The 15,717-nt window shown below is 46.1% G+C and overlaps 2 protein-coding genes across 2 annotated transcripts; one reads left to right on the top strand and one right to left on the bottom strand.

Moving 5' to 3' along the window:
- Positions 1–96: 96 nt before the first annotated feature.
- On the bottom strand, positions 97–519 carry LOC308248524 (HIG1 domain family member 1A, mitochondrial-like). Its single transcript, XM_080668638.1, has one exon. The coding sequence runs from the start codon at positions 474–476 to the stop codon at positions 195–197; it is 282 nt and encodes a 93-aa protein (XP_080524764.1). The 5' UTR covers positions 477–519; the 3' UTR covers positions 97–194.
- Positions 520–6,307: 5,788 nt separating this feature from the next.
- On the top strand, positions 6,308–12,522 carry LOC308248520 (protein SPATA31F1-like; the record flags this gene model as incomplete). The annotated part of the gene is made up of 4 exons (XM_080668636.1): positions 6,308–6,451; positions 7,072–7,117; positions 7,627–7,687; positions 8,667–12,522. The coding sequence occupies 4 exons, from the start codon at positions 6,308–6,310 to the stop codon at positions 12,520–12,522; spliced, it is 4,107 nt and encodes a 1,368-aa protein (XP_080524762.1).
- Between the last annotated feature and the right edge of the window lie 3,195 nt (positions 12,523–15,717).

Here is a 15,717-nt window from a genome sequence, read left to right on the forward strand (position 1 = left end):
CTTTTTTAAATGCAGCACTTCCCGTCTTTGTGTTGTGGCTGCCAACCGGAAATTATTTATTTATTTATTTTTTTGTGTGTGTGTGTTATTGTCTGACCCTCTCAAATGATTTATTTTCAACATAAACATATAACCTCAATATGAAATGTCTAACTATAGCAAACACCACCAAGACCAAGACAGCATCTCTTCTTCTATGGTTTAGGCTTTACCCAGTATTCCTTATACATGGAATAGCCCATACCAAGAGTCATTGCAGCCACAACAAAACCTTGGGCTGCCACACGCATGTGGATCGGGTGAAGGGACATTTTAGTATTTCCCCTGTTCTTCAATTTATATAATCCATATGCAACGATTGCTCCAAAACCCGCCATTCCAATAGGGACAAATGGTGCCTCTTTAGCTTTTCGGATAAATTTAGATCCCTGACCTTCATCATATAAAGAAAGAGAAACATCTGTGTTGGATGACATACTGATTGAAGAATCTTCCAAACCCAACGGGACCTCTCAAACTCTAGCCGGTTTCTGCCCCCGCCCGCGCGCGCTGTCGGGCCGGCTTCTCCCCGTTAGACTGGTTTATTTAAAAAAAAACAACAAAAAAAAAAACCCAGCCGAAACCGGTTTGGCTCAGTGGATAGAGCGTCGGCCTGCGGACTGAAGGGTCCCGGGTTCGATTCCGGTCAGGGGCATGTGCCTTGGTTGCGGGCACATCCCCAGTAGGGGGCGTGCAGGAGGCAGCTGATCCATGTTTCTCTCTCATCGATGTTTCTAGCTCTCTATCTCTCTCCCTTCCTCTCTGTAAAAAATCAATAAAATATATTAAAATATATATATATATATATATATATTGCCGAGACCGGTTTGGCTTAGTGGATAGAGCGTTGGCCTGTGAACTGATTTATTGATTTTTACAGAGAGGAAGGGAGAGGGATAGAGAGTTAGAAACATCGATGAGAGAGAAACATGGATCAGCTGCCTCCTGCACACCCCCTACTGGGGATGTGCCCGCAACCAAGGTACATGCCCCTGACCAGAATCGAACCTGGGACCCTTCAGTCTGCAGGCCGACGCTCTATCCACTGAGCCAAACCGGTTAGGGCTGGAGACTGGTTTATAAAAAAATTCTTTTTATTGTTTAAAGTATTACATATGTCTCCTCCCCCGCCCCCCAGTGTCCATGTCCATTGTTTTTTTAAAAAAATAAATCTTTATTGTTCAGATTATTACAATTGTTCCTCTTTTTCACCCCCATAGCTCCCCTCCACCCGGTTCCCACCCCACCCTCTGCCCTTACCCCCCCCCCCACTGTCCTCATCCATAGGTGTACGATTTTTGTCCCGTCTCTTCCCGCACCCCCACACCCCTTTCCCCCCGAGAATTGTCAGTCCTCTCCCTTTCTATACCCCTGATTCTATTATATTCACCAGTTTATTCTGTTCATCAGATTTTTTATTCACTTGATTTTTAGATTCACTTGTTGATAGATATGTATTTGTTCATAATTTTTATCTTTACCTTTTTCTTCTTCTTCCTCTTCTTAAAGAACACCTTTCAGCATTTCATATAATACTGGTTTGGTGTTGATGAACTCCTTTAGCTTTTTCTTATCTGTGAAGCTCTTTATCTGCTCTTCAATTCTGAATGATAGCTTTGCTGGGTAGAGTAATCCTGTCAGGCCTGCATAGTTTCTGTTGAGAAATCAGCTGACAATCATATGGGTACTCCCTTGTAGGTAACTAATTGTTTTTCTCTTGCTGCTTTTAATATTCTCTCTTTGTCTTTTGCTCTTGGCATTTTAATTATGACGTGTCTTGGTGTGGTCCTCTTTGGATTCCTTTTGTTTGGGGTTCTGTGCGCTTCCTGGACTTGTAAGTCTATTTCGTTCACCAGGTGGGGGAAGTTTTCGGTCATTATTTCTTCAAATAGGTTTTCAGTATCTTGATCTCTCTCTTCTCCTGGCACCCCCATAATTCTGATGTTGGTACACTTGAAGTTGTCCCAGCGGCTCCTTATACTATCTTCATATTTTTGGATTCTTTTTTCTTTTTGCTTTTCCGGTTGGGTGTTTTTTGCTTTTCAAATCTTTGACTTGATTCTTGCGATCCTCTAGTCTGCTGTTGGATCTCTGTATATTATTCTTTATTTCAGTCAGTGTATGCTTAATTTCTAGTTGGTCCTTTTTCATATCCTTGAGGGTCTCACTAAATTTTTCGGCGGTTTCTAGAAAAGTCTTGAAAAACCTTATAACCGTGGTTTTGAACTCTATATCCAGTAGTTTGATTTCCTCCATTTCTGTCTTTTGTGATCTGTTTCTTTGTCTCCACATTTTGGCTGCTTCCCTGTGTTGATAGAGTGGCTTTGTGTGCTAGGTGTCCTATAGGGCCCAGTGGCTCAGCCTCCCCAGTTACCTGAGGTGGACACTCTTGGTGCACCCCTTTGTGGGCTGTGTGCACAGTCTTGTTGTAGTTAAGCCTTGATTGTTGTTGGTATCACTGGGAGGAATTGACCTCCAGGCTGCTTGGCTGTGAGGATCAGCTGTGTCTATGCTGGGAGAACTTCTGTGCTGGAGACACCCTTATGAGGCAAGACTTGCTTCGGTGGGGCTTTGGTGCTCACTGAGTCTGCCCCCTGAGTGTGTCCCTTATGGATCTGAGGAGTTGTAATCTGGGTGGTCCTACTCTGACCCCTGGGTACATTGGCTCTTGGATCTCCAAGGAGGTGCTAATTTAGCCTCTGCCTGAGGCCACCCAGCAGGAGCTATGGAGAGATCTACAGATTCCTCTTCTTTGTTTGGGTTTTGGAAGTGCCCAAATGAGGCCCAGCTGTGAAGCAATGCAAGCTGCTGTGGGGCCTTGGGTCTTATTTTGGATATTCTGGGTCTCTCTGACTCAGCTGCAGTTTGTTAGGTAAGTTTAGGATTCAAAGGACCAGGCCATTCATATGCAAAAGCCTATGCGCACAGCTTGGATGGGGGCGGAGTCTCAGGGCGGATCAAACAGCAATGGCTTCCTGTCAGCCCTGCCCTAAGAGGTCCCCGGGATATAATGAACAATATAAACTGATGAACAAAAATTCCTCCCAGTGATACCAACAACAATCAGTGTCCCTTGATAATCACTGCAAGCACCTCTGAGAGAAAGCCCTTGAATTCTGCCTGCTGTGAGATAGTCCAGTTTCTGCCGTATGAGTCTGGGTCGCCAGAGTCCTGCCCAGAACTGGAGTTCAGAGCAGTCAGGAGCTTGTGTCTCCCTGTGGATTGAAAAAGCCAGCCGCATACTCAGTTGCCAGCCTTTTCCGTGCACGTGCCTCGGTACCTCTGCACTTTACTTCCGCAGCTCCTCTGAGTCTCAGGGTGCTTTTCTCTTCCCTTCTAGTTGTAGAATTTCCACTCAGCCAGCCTTCCTGTGGTTCTGGATGATGTCCGTTTTGTCTTTTGAAGTTTTGAAGTTGTTGTGCGAGGCAGCAATTTCAGGTGTTTACCTATGCCACCATCTAGGTTTCTCCCCTCCCTCCCAACCATGTCCATTTTTATGCTAATATTCATGCATACAAGTCCTTTGGTTGCTCTCTTATCCCTCCCCTGCCTTTTCTCTGAGGTTGGATGGTCTGTTCAGTGTTTCTTTCTCTCTGGATCTATTTTTGTTCATCAGTTTATATTGTTCATTATATCCCACATATGAGTGAGATCATGTGATATTTATCTTTCTCCGACTGGCTTATTTCACTTAGCATAATGCTCTCCAGGTCCATCCATGCTGTGGCAAATGGTAAAAGTTCCTTCTTTTTTACCACAGCGTAGTAATCCATTGTGTATGTACCACAATTTTTTTAATCCACTCATCTGCTGATGGGCACTTAGGCTGTTTCCAAATCTTAGCTATTGTAAATTGTGCTGCTATGCATATAGGGGTGCATATGTCCTTTCTGATTGGTGTTTCTGGTTTTTTGGGATATATTCCCAGAAATGGGATTACTGAGTTGAATGGGAGTTCCATTTTTAACTTTTTGAGGAAACTCCATACTGTTTTCCACAGTGGTTGCACCAGTCTGCATTCCCACCAGCAGTGCACGAGTGTTCTTTTTTCTGTTGATGATAGCCATTCTGACAGGTGTGAGATGGTACCTCATTGTTGTTTTGATTTGCATCTCTTGGATGATTAGTGATTTTGAGTATGTTTCCATATGTCTCTTGGCCTTCTGTATATCCTCTTTTAAAAAGTGTCTATTGAGGTCCTTTGCCCATTTTTTAATTGGATTGTTTATCTTCCTTTTGTTAAGTTGTATGAGTTCCCTGTAAATTTTGGAGGTTAAACACTTATCTGAGATAGCATTGGCAAATATGTTCTCCCATACAGTGGGCTTTCTTGTTGTTTTGTTGGTGGTTTCTTTGTTGATGGTTTTGTTGATGGTGCAGAAGCTTTTTATTTTGATGTAGTCCCATTTGTTTATTTTCTCCTTGGTTGTTCCTAGGGCAATGGAAAAATTATATTTATATGATTAAATAAAACAAGAAAGAGGGAAAACAGGTCTATCACATTTTTTCATTTGTGCAGAAAATATATCAGTTTATTTATGCGGCCTTCGCTAAGTTAATTTGAAAGATACATGGGGAAACAAAAGGGGAGACAAGAGTGGGAAAGAGGCATAGTACATGCTTTTTAAAAAAAGTATATTTATATCTACTTACTATAAAAACAACTAGAGGCCCAGTGCATGTAATTCTCACACTGGGGGGTGGGGTGGGGAGAGTCCCTCAGCCCAGCCTGTGTCCTCTCGCAGTCCAGGACCCCTTGGGTGGTGTCTGCCTTTCAGCTTAGGCCCGATCTCCAGTTCGGGGCTGTTTGGGCTGATTGGGTTTAGGGGCTCTAGCAGTCTGGGGCTCTTGCAGTCTGGGACCCCTTGCTCCTTACCACCTGCCTGCAGCAGAGGTGGGAGAGGCTCACACCACTGCCACTGTGCTCGCCAGCCATGAGCCCGGCTTCTGGCTGAATTGTGCTCCCCCTGTGGGAGCTCACTGACCACCAGGGGGAAGCTCCTATGTTGAGCATCTGCCCCCTGGTGGTCAGTGTGCATTATAGCCACCAGACTTTCCGGTCATTCTGCTGTAAAGGTTGCTTTGGCTTTTATAATATAGACTAGAGGCCCGGTGCATGAAATTCGTGCACGGGGGTGTGTGTCCCTCAGCCCAACCTGCACCCTCTCCAATCTGGGACCCTTCGAGGGATGTCTGACTGCCCTAAACAGGCAGTTGGACATCCCTCTCACAATCCAGGATTGCTGGCTCTCAACTGCTCGCCTGCCTGCCTTCCTGATTGCCCCTAACTGCTTCTGCCTGTCAGCCTGATCAACCCCTAACCACTCCCCTGACAGCCTGATTGATGCCTAACTGCTCCCCTGCCAACCTGTTTGCCCCTAACTTCCCTCCTCTGCAGGCTTGATCACCCCCAACTGCCCTCCCTTGCAGGCCTGGTTCCTCCTAACTGCCCTCCCCTGCTGGCCATCTTGTGGCAGCCATCTTGTGTCCACATGGGGGCAGCCATCTTTGACCACATGGGGGCAGCCATCTTGTGTGTTGGAGTGATGGTCAATTTGCATATTACTCTTATATTAGATAGGATTATTTTTGGTGATTGAAGTCAAGTAAATGCACTGGCCCTTCATCCAGAGGCCTTACCTCTTCCTCCAATCTTTCTCACAAGTCCTCTCCAATCCACCCACTTAATTGTCTGGTAAAAACAGATTGCCTTTCCTACTGCCAAATGTTAAGTGTTCTGCATGTTGATAAGTTTCTCTCCCTCCTGGAATATGCTTCTTTGTAGAGGGAAGTGACACTTTCAATTAAGGGTCACAACCTAATTGTTGATCATGGAGATTCTTCTGTCCCTCTTCCTCAAGAGATGCTTGTGTCCCTAAACATTCAATTGTCTGGGACAGATGACCAGACAGTTGTCATGAAGGAGAGAGCCAAGCCATCAGGCTGGTGTAGGTGTGGAGAATGAAGAGAAAGTGGGAGCATAGACACTGCCTGTGAGCCAGCATGTTTAGCTTCTGGCTCTGTAACCTTTACAACCAGACAACCTGACATCCTCATGGACAGATTGAATCACCACACAAGCTTCCCTAAGACAAAATCTTCGACACTACACCTGCCTTGTGAAACAGAAGGGCTTTGTGATGTAGTCTGGTGACCGGGTTCTATTCTCTGTGAGGTGGAGATGACAAGGCATAGCATTGGGAATCATTAGACAGGAGGATCCTGAACGCCTAGATATAAGGATGGCTCCTCCCCTCATGCTAAAGCCATGTTGAGCTTTACTTTTGTTCTTCGGAATGTTGGATATTTCTTATATACATACGGCACCATCTTCCTTATTATCCTAATTATCTGGCAAGTGAAAAGGAGTTACTGTGGGTTAAGGTTGGAACCTAAAAGGAGCTGCTACCAGGTAGGGAAATAATAACACTGTAATTGAACTAGTTAAGTTTTAGATAAGAAGCTTTTTAAGATCTCAGGACCTCCTTCTACCTTTCTTGCCAATTTTTATACTGTACATTCAGTTACTCTAATATGGTGCTTTTCTCAGAGCCTGGAAGTAATTCCCTATTAAGCCATCCCTGCAGTGTATTCTAATGGAAAGATAAAGAATTTCTCTGTCTACCTTGGGTTGAGACCTAGATGAAATGGAATCTATCTCACTGGATCTCAGAAGACATCCCAATATGGGGGTTTCTTCTGGTTGGTGGACTTAGTAAGCAAAAGTCCTAGGGCTGTTAAAACTAGTCACCATCACCATTTAATTTATTTCACTATCCCTCCTGTGTCATGCTTAGCCCTCTAAAGAACTGTCCTAAGAAAGGGAACAGGAAGTAAGGAATGTGGAGAGACTTGAATTGAGAAATAAGTAGGAAAATGAAATGTTGGGGTGAAAGGGTGGAGTAGAGGCAGGGAATGTGAGTGCATTAAATACATAGACAGGATTTTGGAAATTTATATTCGTTCTGTCTCATTTTGGACATAAAAATGAAAAGTGTCCCAATCTCACACTCTAACTTTTTTGTCTTTAAGTGTCACCAAAAACTCAGGCAAAAGGCTAGAGATGCGGCATCAAGAGGTAAAGTACCAGTCTCTTCTCTGACTCCCCTTTACTGAGGATGGGGTTTCCATGGATTTTGTCCCTCTTTGATCTCTGGTGCTTGGGACAGGTTCTCTAAACACTTAAGGCTCCAATTCCACAAGTTGACGCATTCTCCCAGAAGACTTTCTTGGGTGGAAAATCAGAGCCTTGGAATGTTCCAAAACTCTCTACTTTAACCCAAAGAATAAGGAAGTAGCACCTAAGTCATTTACTAGTTTTATGACCCTGTGTAAGTCACTTCATTTTTCAATTCTTGGTTCATTAAATGGCCATTTGAAGATTTTGCTTCACTCACAGTGTGGCCATGACCATCTAATGAGATTAGGTCCTGAACAACTCATTGTAACTGGCTAAGTTGTATACAGACATGCCTTAGAGCATTGACTGTTAGGATTTCCAATCTTCTCTCACTCAAAGGCCTTCAGATTCCTATAGGGTACCCTCAATCCTCTCTTTCCATGTAACACTGTCTCCTGGTTTTTCAGCTAGGAGACATTTCTGGAAAGAAACAGAGAAGCCATGGGAGCTGCTTTCTGTCATGAAAAGGTGATTATTTGCTCTTTGTAGTCTTCCAACTTCAGCCTGAACTGCTTGGCCTGGGACAGGGATGAGGGATGATGACTGGGATGGAGTCAGACACAGCGGAGGCTGGATCACTGGTTGAGAGGGTTGCCAGGGCAAAAGGGGCTCAGACATCTCAGGAGGGAGGAGTCCCAGTTCTGTTCTGGGCTAAGCTCACAGTGGTCCTGGAATCCAGAATTTGACTAGTACTTAATTCACAAAAGACCCTAAAGGGGTTGATACTCAGCCAAAAGACCAGTTATCCAGCTAAGAGAATGGATAAATAAGTGCATACATAGGTCATCACTGTCACATTCCTCTTACAGCTCCACCCTTTCAAGGGCAGAACCCTAGACCTTGCTGACATTACCTCCTCTGGTTGTATCTTCAGGAAGCCCAGTTCCTGAGACAGCCCCCAGCCAGGAGCTTGTCATCTCATCCTCTTCTTAAAATCTCTAGAGAATGGGATGGACTCCCAAGAGGTGTTGTGTACACATCACAGTCCCCTGAAAGCAGAATTTCCATGGGACCTCATTTTCCACAGCTTGGAAATACTAAATACCAGGCTGTGCTTTCTTAGCCACAAATGAGACTGAGTCCAGGTTCTACCTGGTGATGGCCCTGGTGATGCCCCATCAGCTAACCATTGGCTCCCCCATCCTTTGTTCCCATCTCTGGTTAAGCTTCTCAGCCCAGGTCAACAAAGAACTCACCCACCTCTCAGTCACTCATGGCCCTGTGCTCTCATGGGTTGTCTGAAACCTTGCCCAACAAGCCCCAGACCCTCAGCCCAGCACACCATAACTTGCAAAGTGGCAATTTCCTAGGAAGAAAGGTAGAGGACTAAGCACTAGGTGGGTAGGACCCAGGGCTTACAGGGAGGTCAGGGCCAATCTTCAGGCCACAACTTCCAGAGAAGAAGCTGTCACTCTATCAATAACAGTTGCCATGTTTCCTCTTCCAGCCAGAGCTGGCTTCCTCAGGAGGGAAGTGTGCGGAGGCTCCTGTGTGCAGATACCTGCTGCCAAATCTGCAATGCCACGGCTCTGGAGATCCAGCAGTTGCTGGTGGGTGAGAACACCCCCATCTCTTCAACTTCACTAGGACCATCAGAGGGCTCTCCTTGCCTAAAGATTTTGCCCAAGTCCGATGTGTCTTTTGAGCAGAGTCTGGAGCATCATTCCACACATACTCAAAAGCCATCACTTCCATCTGCAACCCAAGCAGTGCCACAATTAACAGCTAAGAAATCCTTATCTCGGTCATTTACCCAGTCAGCTGGCCAATCAGCTGATCCAGTGAGTATGCAAGATTACTTGGCTAAAAATATCCATCTAGGACAGAGAATTCAATGTCAAGATATGCCCAGGATGCATGAGTTTGTATCTTCTTCACAGTTCGAAGGGCCTAGGATTCCGGTGAACCAGCAGGAGGTGACACGACACAATCTCAACCTTGTGTATGGGAACCAAGGTCAGCCACCTTTGCATCCCCAGGTCCCTATGCTGACCCTGAACCAAGAAATCACTACCCTGACACATCCTATGGCCTTGCCTATGGTCACTATCCTCCCTTCCTACCTGCCATTCTCCAGTCCTGAAGTCCTGAGGCTTCTTGAGGTACATGTAAAAAAATGGATGCATTTCCAGAGGTGGGGGCTGCCCAGACGTGTAGAGGAGTCCTTGAGGCAGCTTATGCCAAACTTGCCATTGTTTTACCAACCTCTAAACAACCAACCAGCTTCTTTCATCCAAAATGAATTTTCTGTAGAGAATTTTGCGCCCATTTCTTATCAGACCTGGGGTCCATGTATGGCTGGCCAGGCTACCCAGGCATTCTGGGTTTCTGAATGGTCCATTATAAACTCAATACAAAGACACCACTACCAGCAAAACCCAAACCACATGGCTCTAGCTTTGCCCTCTCCAATATTTAAAGACTTAAGTGGCCTCTACCCACTTACTGGGCAACAGGCTAATGACTCAGTGGGCCATTTACAGCAGAAATATATTCAACTATTCTGTGGCTTACCTTCTCTACACAGTGAGTCACTGGCTGACACCTCCTTGGGCTCTCAAGATCACTCCACACATGGGAGCATGTCCAAGCTCTCCTTGGAGGATCCTTTTCTCTTCAAGGAGCTCTCCTCCCTCCCACTGTTGCCTAAAACTCCACCTCACTCAGCCCCACCCTCTTCCCCATGTTCCCCAAATTGGGTCATGCCATCTGACCATCAACAAGCTCAGATCAATGTCCCGTTTCTGACTCTGGCTGAGTGTGAAGCCTTAGAGTGGCACCTGCTGCAGAGGCGGCTCCAGCGTCAGTGGGGTTTGCCAGCTGTTCTCCAGAGAGCTCAGCACACCCAGAACCCCGTGCAATATAAGTCTTGTGGCACAGCCCAGTCCCCTCGGACTGTGAAAACTTCCTGGCCAGGAAAGCCCATTTCTGTCCTCACAAGGGAGCTGTTCTGGTCAGAGCATGCCCGGAGGCTGCTGGACTTCCACCTCCAGAGGCAGCTGATTCACCATCGCTGGGGCCTGCCCCAGATGATCCAGCAGTCCTTCCAGTTGCTCCTGGCCCCCACTCACCAGCAGACTCCATCCTGGAGCAGCAAAGCCCTAGCCAATGGGAGTGTTTCCCAACATTCAGCCCTAGAGGCTACTGGTGCTGATGACCCTTTCTCACCCTTTAAGGACCCAGTGTCAGTCCTCATGCCACACTTATTTGACCAGGTCAAGGCAATACTGCAGAGCCACATCAACTCCAAATGTGGGCAGATTCATGAGGGTAAGGTCCCTGCCCATGTGTATAGGTCTTGTGAGGGCCTAATTCCTGGGGGCCTCAAAGTGGCTCCCTTCACTTACATCCCAGAAAGCAAGCTCTTGGAACTACAGGCAGCAACCGACCCTGACCTACAACAGAAAGTTAGGCCCTGGATGCCAACAGTCCTTGATCAGCAGCAACAGGCCTCCCCAGATGCTGTCACTGAGCCTCGTAAACTAACTCACGCCCTGTCCAAGGAAGTCCTTGAGAAACTGGAGGTGATTTTAAGGCACAAGTATCTGGCCTTCTTGTCAGGGCTGAATCCTCTTTATTACCTGGCTCCCTCTAAGGCCAATGCCCCAGCAATCACTACTCGTGCTGCCCGCACAGAGGTGGTACCTGAGGCTGTCAAAATCTTAAGAGAACCTCTGGCTCAGATGATCTCACTTGAAGAGCAGTGTCTAAGTCGTGAGCCATTTTTTCAAGGTACCAATGAGACTTGTGCAGAAATTGCAGGTGATTTTCAGTCTGAAGTGCAAGTGGAAGGAATGATTAAGATGGAGCCTCTAGAGAGGCAGATAGAGTCTGCTCGGCCCTACTTATTCAAAAGGCCCATCTTGGCCAAACTAAATTTCCACCTGAGAAGGAAGATTTTAGAGATACAATGGGGAATTCCCACAAAGGCAAGGGAGTCCAGGGAGCAAACTGTAGCAATCCCAGAGAACACATCCACACAGGAGTGTCTTAGGAGTCTAAACAACCAAGGAAAAACATGCCTCCAGGAGCTGCCCATCCCACCAGACATTCCCTGTGCCCCACATCCAAAGTGGCTCTACCTTAAGGAACAGTTATCCACTGAGTTAAAGGCAGTGCAGCAGAACCAGAAGCAACCTAGTTCCAGAGCAGCACTCCATGGTTCTGCCCATGGGCCCTCCAAGATGACTCAGCCCTGTAGAGACATGACAGAGGGCCCAGTGCTTTGTGTGCAGCTGGAGGCCAGTGTGAACCAGCCTAGCCTGGAGGAGTCCCAGGTCCCTGAGTCCCAACGCCCTGGCAAGAGCAAGTACTCAGCTCCTGTCCCCATGCTGACTGAAAAGAAAGAGGACCCAAGGAAACCCAAATCGTCAGGAAAACGTGGAGAAGGAGATGCAGGGTTTGTGCTCTTTTCAACAAGAGAAAAAGGCCACCCAGTAGCTCAGAGGCCAAAAGGGATGCTTCTGAACAGGACACCCCAAAGACCTTGGCTACGGAGACATGGCTTTCACCTTGATGCTCTCTGTCAACACAGTTCCCAGCATCGCCCTCAGCTTAAGCCCCCAGACCTCCTTCCAGGAGTCCCTGGTCGGAAGGAATCTAAGAAGAATGACCTAGGAAAAACAACCAAGGAAAGTCGAACCAGGCTCAATGTCAGCCTCAAGGGAGCAAGGATTCCTAAGAATGCCCAGCCTGTTGGGCCCCAGGCGTCACAGGGCCAGCCTGTCCTGGCCCAACTCATTCAGCATAAGCCATTACAGGGCCAAACTTTGCAAGGTCAGGTATTGCAGGGGCAGGTGATGCCAGCCCATACTCACAAGAGGCCCAGCTTTCCAGAATCAAACTTGAGATATAAGATGAAATCCTTTCTGCAGTATATAAACCTCAAGGCAAAAGGCAAAGAACACAAGGAATCCATGTTTGTGACAGCTGTGAAAGTGGCCAACACCAGAAAAGAAAGTGGAGCAAAGAGGCTGGCTCCAGCCAAAAGTCCCATGGAGCAAACTAAGACAGAGACGAAGATAAGAGGGGACCACAAAGCCCAATCTCCCCTGACTGAGAAGCAGGTGGGCCTGGCCTCCTTGGAAGGCTCCCATTCCCCAGACAGTAAGCTCAGGCACCGCTCCTGCTCCAGTCAACTCCAGTCTGCCTCAGGCTTAGGCCACCCCCACCACTGTCCTCGGCACTGTCCTCAAGTGGCTTGTGCCACCCAACCAGGATCCCACCCCAATTCTCAACTATCACCTCAGAGGGAAATGCTGGCCTGCTCAAGGAAGATCCAACATAATCAAAGGACTTTGTAGGCTCCTCCACGCCTGCATTCCTTGAAGGGTTAGCTATTGTCTTTGTCATTAATATTTAGGCGGAGCACCGCACCACCCAAAATACAGTCTATATCTTTAAGCGAAGAGTTGTCTGTCTGCTCATTACCTCAACTGTTGTTTGTTAAGGGAAAGCATGTGTGAGGCTAAAATGCCCTTCCTATCTAGGGAAGGAGCTTTTTTTTTTTTTTTAATTTTTTATTTTTGAAAGTATTACATATTTTTCCTTTTTCGGCCATTGACCTTTCTCAGCCCTCTCCCAACCCCCAGCACAGGTTCTTACCCCCCTATTGTCTGTGTCCATTGGTTATGTTTAAATGCATGCATACACGTCCTTTGGTTGATCTCTTGCCCCTCCCCTCCCCCGCCCCCACCGCCTTCCCTCTGAGGTTTGATGGTTTGTTCAATGCTTCTGTGTCTCTGGATCTATTTTTGTTCATCAGTTTATGTTGTTCATTATATTCCACAAATGAGTGAGATCATGTGATACTTATTTTTCTCTGACTGGCTTATTTCGCTTAGCATAATGTTCTCCAGGTTCATCCATGCTGTTGCAAATGGTAAGAGTTCCTTTTTACAGTAGCATAGTATTTCATTGTGTAGGTGTACCACAGTTTTTTAATCCACTTATCTGCTGATGGGCACTTAGGCTGTTTCCAAATCTTAGCTATTGTAAATTGTGCTGCTATGAACATAGGGATGCATATATTCTTTCTGATTGGTGTTTCTGATTTCTTGGGATATATTCCTAGAAGTGGGATTATGGGTCAAAAGAGGCTGCTGTAGCTCTCTTGTCTATATCCCATCTCCACTGCCTGTCATTTTTAATTTTTGAGGAAATTCCATACTGTTCTCCACAGTGGCTGCACCAGACTGCATTCCCACCAGCAGTGCACGAGGGTTTCTTTTTCTCCACATCCTCACCTGCTTGTCTTTTGTTGTTTTGTGACGATAGCCATTCTGACAGGTGTGAGATGGTAACTCATTGTTGTTTTGATTTTCATCTCTCGTATAATTAGTGACTTTGAGCATTTTTTTTTTAATGCCTCTTGGCCTTCTGTATGTCTACTTTCAAAAAGTGTCTATTTAGGTCTTTTGCCCATTTTTTGATTGGATTGTTTATCTTCCTATTGGATTTCATCTTATATCTTATGTGTTCCCTATAAATTTTGGAGATTAAACCCTTATCGGATGTAACATTGGCAAATATGTTCTTCCATACAGTGTGCTCTCTTGTTTTGTTGATGGTTTCTTTTGCTGTGCAGAAGCTTTTTATTTTGATGTAGTCCCATTTGTTTATTTCCTCCTTAGTTTCCACTGTGCTAGGACAGTGGTCGGCAAACTCATTAGTCAACAGAGCCAAATATCAACAGTACAACGATTGAAATTTCTTTTTTCTTTTCTTTTTTTTTAATATATTTTATCGATTTTTACAGAGAGGAAGGGAGAGGGATAGAGAGTCAGAAACATCGATGAGAGAGAAACATCGATCAGCTGCCTTCTGCACACTCCCCACTGGGGATGTGCCCGCAACCAAGGTACGTGCCCTTGACTGGAATCGAACCCAGGACCCTTGAGTCCGCAGGCCGACGCTCTATCCACTGAGCCAAACCGGTTAGGGCTGAAATTTCTTTTGAGAGCCAAATTTTTTAAACTTAAACTTCTTCTAATGCCACTTCTTCAAAATAGACTCATCCAGGCTGTGGTATTTTGTGGAAGATCCACACTCAAGGGGCCAAAGAGCCGCATGTGGCTCACGAGCCGCAGCTTGCCGACCACGGTGCTAGGAGATGTATCGGTAAACATATTGCTATGAGATATGTCTGATGTTTTGCTGCCTATGGATTCTTCTAAGATTTCCTAGGGAAGGAGCTTTAACCCACACTTAAGTGGGATAAGAATTCTACACAACTCCTCCCAGCCCCACCCTGGACAGTGGATAAAGGGACTTGAGCAGAAAAGGAAGACCCTCATCTAAGGTGCATTGAAGGTAAAGGTCACACTTGAATCCTAGCATGGCTTCCCATGGTTTCCTTGGGCCCAGAGGAGCAATGTGGACATGAGGATAGTACTGACAAGAAGGAGTGGCTAGGAATCCCACAGGCAAAATTCACTGATGACTGCTATATATGGCCATATCTGGAGAGGAGATTTTTAGAGAAGTGTCACAGTGATCCAACCTTGAGGAGGGGCTTTGTGTTTATCAAAAGCACGTAGCTAATGTGATGGAATATCCAAAGCAAATGATAGAATCTCCCCCTCTCTGCTCCCTCTTGGTTATTGGTTAGATCTTTCTGGAGAACTCATCCAGGAGGCTGCTGTAGCTCTCTTGCCTATATCCCATCTCCACTGCCTGTCATCTGCATGAAGTAAGTCCTGCAATGAAGTTCCCAGTAGGATATGGAGAGGGCCTTGTTTCCCATCCCCAAGGGCAGGCAGGGGGAAGGCAGGGAGGGGAGCATATAGACAAACAGAGGTCTGAGTATTTGGGATAGAAACTGACATGTTCTGACAGGCCATGTAAGGGAAGAAATCCAATATGATTTGTACTCACAAGAACCTAGAGCCAGGAAGCCAAAGAAAGGCCCATGTGCTTTGGGGCAGAGGGGCGGGGGAGGGGGTGGGTGGGAGGTGAACAATCACTGAGATTAGGTCTTCTGCCCATGATGTGATGAAGAGCAGTAAATTGAACTTTGTTATGCAAAAGCAATGCAAATTAATTCAAAATCTGAACACTCGCCGAAACCGGTTTGTCGGCCTGTGGACTGGAGGGTCCCGGGTTCGATTCGGGTCAGGGGCATGTACCTTGGTTGCGGGCACATCCCCGGTGGGAGTTGTGCAGGAGGCAGCTGATCGATGTTTCTCTCCCATCGATGTTTCTAGCTCTCTATCCCTCTCCCTTCCTCTCTGTAAAATACCAATAAAATATATTTTAAAAAAACACACACACACAAAAAAAAACCAAAATCTGAACACTCACCCTTTAAGTATAAATCCATGTTTTTGCTCACCCCAAACATGAAGTCAGTCAATGGGTTCTAATCTTGATATATCTCAATCCTGCTCCTTTTCTCTATTTTTTACGACTTCAGCTTGTGTTCAGTTTCTCATTTGTTCTTACCTGAATAATTACAATAGTGTCTCATATTCCCTATTAGGATGGTGGTCTTAGGATGA

The sequence above is a fragment of the Plecotus auritus genome, assembly GCF_963455305.1.
Source record: "Plecotus auritus genome assembly, chromosome: 5".
In the NCBI taxonomy this organism is placed as follows: domain Eukaryota; kingdom Metazoa; phylum Chordata; class Mammalia; order Chiroptera; family Vespertilionidae; genus Plecotus; species Plecotus auritus.

Coding starts and splice junctions, on each gene's coding strand:
- LOC308248524 (XM_080668638.1), bottom strand. CDS start 476: ATGTCATCCAACACAGATGTTTCTCTTTCTTTATATGATGAAGGTCAG.